Source organism: Aptenodytes patagonicus, unplaced genomic scaffold, assembly GCF_965638725.1.
Source record: "Aptenodytes patagonicus unplaced genomic scaffold, bAptPat1.pri.cur scaffold_203, whole genome shotgun sequence".
Taxonomy (NCBI): Eukaryota; Metazoa; Chordata; class Aves; order Sphenisciformes; family Spheniscidae; genus Aptenodytes; species Aptenodytes patagonicus.
The window spans coordinates 1-2,865 of NW_027472138.1; the positions used below are offsets into that span (position 1 = coordinate 1).

General features: G+C 71.2%; 1 protein-coding gene across 1 annotated transcript; it reads left to right on the forward strand.

Annotated features, from left to right (window-relative positions):
* Positions 1-175: 175 nt before the first annotated feature.
* On the forward strand, positions 176-2,505 carry LRRC71 (leucine rich repeat containing 71; the record flags this gene model as incomplete). Its single annotated transcript, XM_076363902.1, is given in 13 exon segments — positions 176-250; positions 352-420; positions 567-726; positions 836-917; positions 1,002-1,090; positions 1,208-1,298; positions 1,301-1,317; positions 1,517-1,556; positions 1,652-1,719; positions 1,821-1,929; positions 2,017-2,132; positions 2,246-2,296; positions 2,298-2,505. Coding segments are annotated over 13 exon segments (1,033 nt in total), but the record flags the coding sequence as incomplete, so codon positions are not given.
* Positions 2,506-2,865: the final 360 nt, after the last annotated feature.

Consider the following 2,865-nt stretch of genomic DNA (forward strand, 5'->3'; position numbering starts at 1 on the left):
GGACATGCTGGGGGGGTCCTGAGCCAGTGCCCTGCCCGCCCTGGCCGGCCTGCAGGCAGTGCAGTGGAGTGCGGGCAGGGAGGGGGGGGCGCAGGGCAGGCCCCCCCCCCCCCAGGACACCGGCACGTCCCCCCTCCCCGGCAGCGGGTCCTGACGCCGCTCTGTCCTCCCGCAGCCTCTGGAAGGTCGGGCTGACAGAGCGGCTGCTCCCGGCGCTGGCGGCGCTGCTGGCACGCTGCCCCCGCCTCCGGTACGCGGCCGGTTGAGGGGCGCTCCCTCGTTACCACTAATTGAGGAACGGGGGGTGCCAGGGAGGATCGTTAATGGGGGGGTGGGTGTTTCCCTCCGCAGGACGCTCAGCCTGGAGGGGAACCCCTTGCCCGAGCCCGCCTTCCACACGCTGATGGGGAGCGACAGCACGTGAGTCGGAGCTGGATCTAGCCCCCAAAATGGGACACCCCCCCCCCCCCCCAACGGGTCAGCCAGCCGGGGCAGCCCCTGCCTGCCCGCGAGGCCCCCTCGGTGCAGGCAGCCAAGCCCAGGCCTCCGCCTGCCCGTCCCCGCAGGCTGGCCCACCTCTCGCTGCGCAACAACAGCATCGGGGACGCGGCCGCCCGGCTCATCGGGCAGAGCCTTTCCACCCTGCGCTCCTCCAACCGCAGCCTGGTCTCGCTCGTCCTCAGCTTCAACCGCATCTCGGACCTGGGAGCCGGCTACATCGCCGAGGTGGGCAGCGGGAGGGTTGCCTGCCGCGGGGCAGGGGAGGGCGTGGGGGGGCAGCTGGGTGCCCAGGCACCCCTGCGCCCAGCACCCATCCAGTCTTTTGGCCCACCAGGGCTTGCGCTTGAACCGCTCCCTGCTCTCCCTGTCCCTGGCGAACAACGACATCGGCGACGCGGGGGCCATCGGGCTCGCCGAGGGGGTGCCCCCCCCCCACCTCCTCGGGAGCGGGCGCGCGGCTCGGGCCGGACCCTGCCCCGACCCCAGCCCCGCTGCCTGCCAGGTCCTGGGGCCGTTCGCGCTGACGCACGCCGAAGTGGTGGAGCGGAGGCGGCTGCTCCTGGCGGAGGCGCTGGGACGGTCCCGCACCGTGAGACACCCCCCCCCGCCCCCCGTTTTGCAGGGGGCACGTTCCCTCCCCCACCTCCGGGAAAGCTCGGAGGCTCCCGGGGGGCTGCCGGCACCCTGAGCACCCCTCTTCCCCCAGACCCCAAAAGAGACGGAGGGCCAGAGCGAGCGTCCCTCCAGCCTGCGCGGCAGCGCGGCCCCCGACAAGCCGCCCCCGGCCAAGCACGGCAAACCCCCGCCAAGAAGAAGGTGAGGAGGCGGGTGGCTGGTGCGGGGATCGGGGCGGGCGGGGGGAAGCCCGGCAGGCAGCTGCCAGGTATCCCCAGGCTCCCCTGGCTTTGGGGGCAGGCGGTGCCTCAGTTTCCCCACCCTTCCAGCTTTGCGGGGCATGGGGCAGGGGAAGGCAGGGGGTTCGCAAGCCACTGCCCTGCTGCCCCGTCCATTGCAGGAGCCACTGCGGAAGGAGGAGGCCAGGCAGCCCAAGAAGCGTGAGTGAGGGTCCGACGGGCTGGGGGGGGGGGGCATCGGGGTGGGGGGGGGCCGTGCCCGGTTCAGCTCCCTCCCTGCTCTCCCCTCCCGGCAGCGCCGGAGCCGAGAGCCGCCCGCAGCAGAGATGCGAAACTGAGTGGCCAGGAGAAGCCGAGCCTGGAGGTGGGGATGCCGGGGGGGACGGGCTGGGGAGGGGCTGCCCGACTCCGGGGTCCCACATTCCCTCAGGGTGCCCCCCCCCCCCCCCCCACCCCCGTGTCCAGGTGCCAGATCCAGCCGAGCTGTCACAGCCGCTGCTGGAGGAGGCCAGGCAGCACCAGGGCAGCGTTGTCCTGCCGGGGAACCGGGCGCTCCTCAACCTCAACCTGACCTGTGAGTGAGGGTGGGTGGGTGGCTCGTCCCCACCGGCCCCCCCCCCCCCCCCCCCAACTTGTCCCCGACCTCCCCCTCCCTCCGCAGACAACCATATCACCGAGCGGGGCCTCGGCGCGTTCCTGGCGGCGCTGGAGGGCAGCAGCGGGAGAAGAAGGCCAAAGGTGCCGGGGCAGCAGGGGCTGCTGTGCCTCTCCCTGGAGGTGAGCCGGGCGGGCGGCGGGGCTGGCATGGCCGCGGGGCTGGCATCGCCACCGGGCACACGGCGGGGCTGGCATTGCCGCGGGGCCACGGCCGACGCCCCGCTTTCCCGCAGAAGAACCGCATCCCTCCCAGCAGCCCGGCTTTCGCGCGGCTCCAGGAGCTGCCTGCCGCCGCAGGACCCCCTCCCCAAAGCCCAGGGCCAGGAGGAAGAGCAGGAATTGGGCACCTAGCCGGCCCCCGAGGAGCCGCACGCGCACCCGCGGGCGAAGGAGAGCTCGCGTCTTGCCTTTTCTTTAAAAAAAAAAAAAGAAATCAAAACCTTTACCATGGAAAGGAAGAAAATAAACCAGATTATACGGCGTCGAACAGCAACTGGTCAGTCTTGGCTCTATTATATATAATATATATATCAGACACCCCAGCGCTGGCCTCACCGCGACACCTGGGAGGGGGAGAAGGGATGGGGGGGAGCGGAGGTGGGATGCGCCCCGGCCATCGCCCCTGTTTCCCCGGCTGCCCCCTCGGGTCACCGATTGTCACCGGCGGCAGCCGGGAGGAAAGCCCGGTGCTGGGGGCGTCCCTGCTGCCCCCCCGGCTGCCGGCCGGGCAGGCTGGGGGTGCGGCGGTGGTTATTTACAGGAGGGGTGCACGTACGTACATATTTATAGGCAGCGGGGAGCGGGGAGGGGGCCGCAGCACGGAGAGGAACAGAACAAAGTGCATTTATACAGA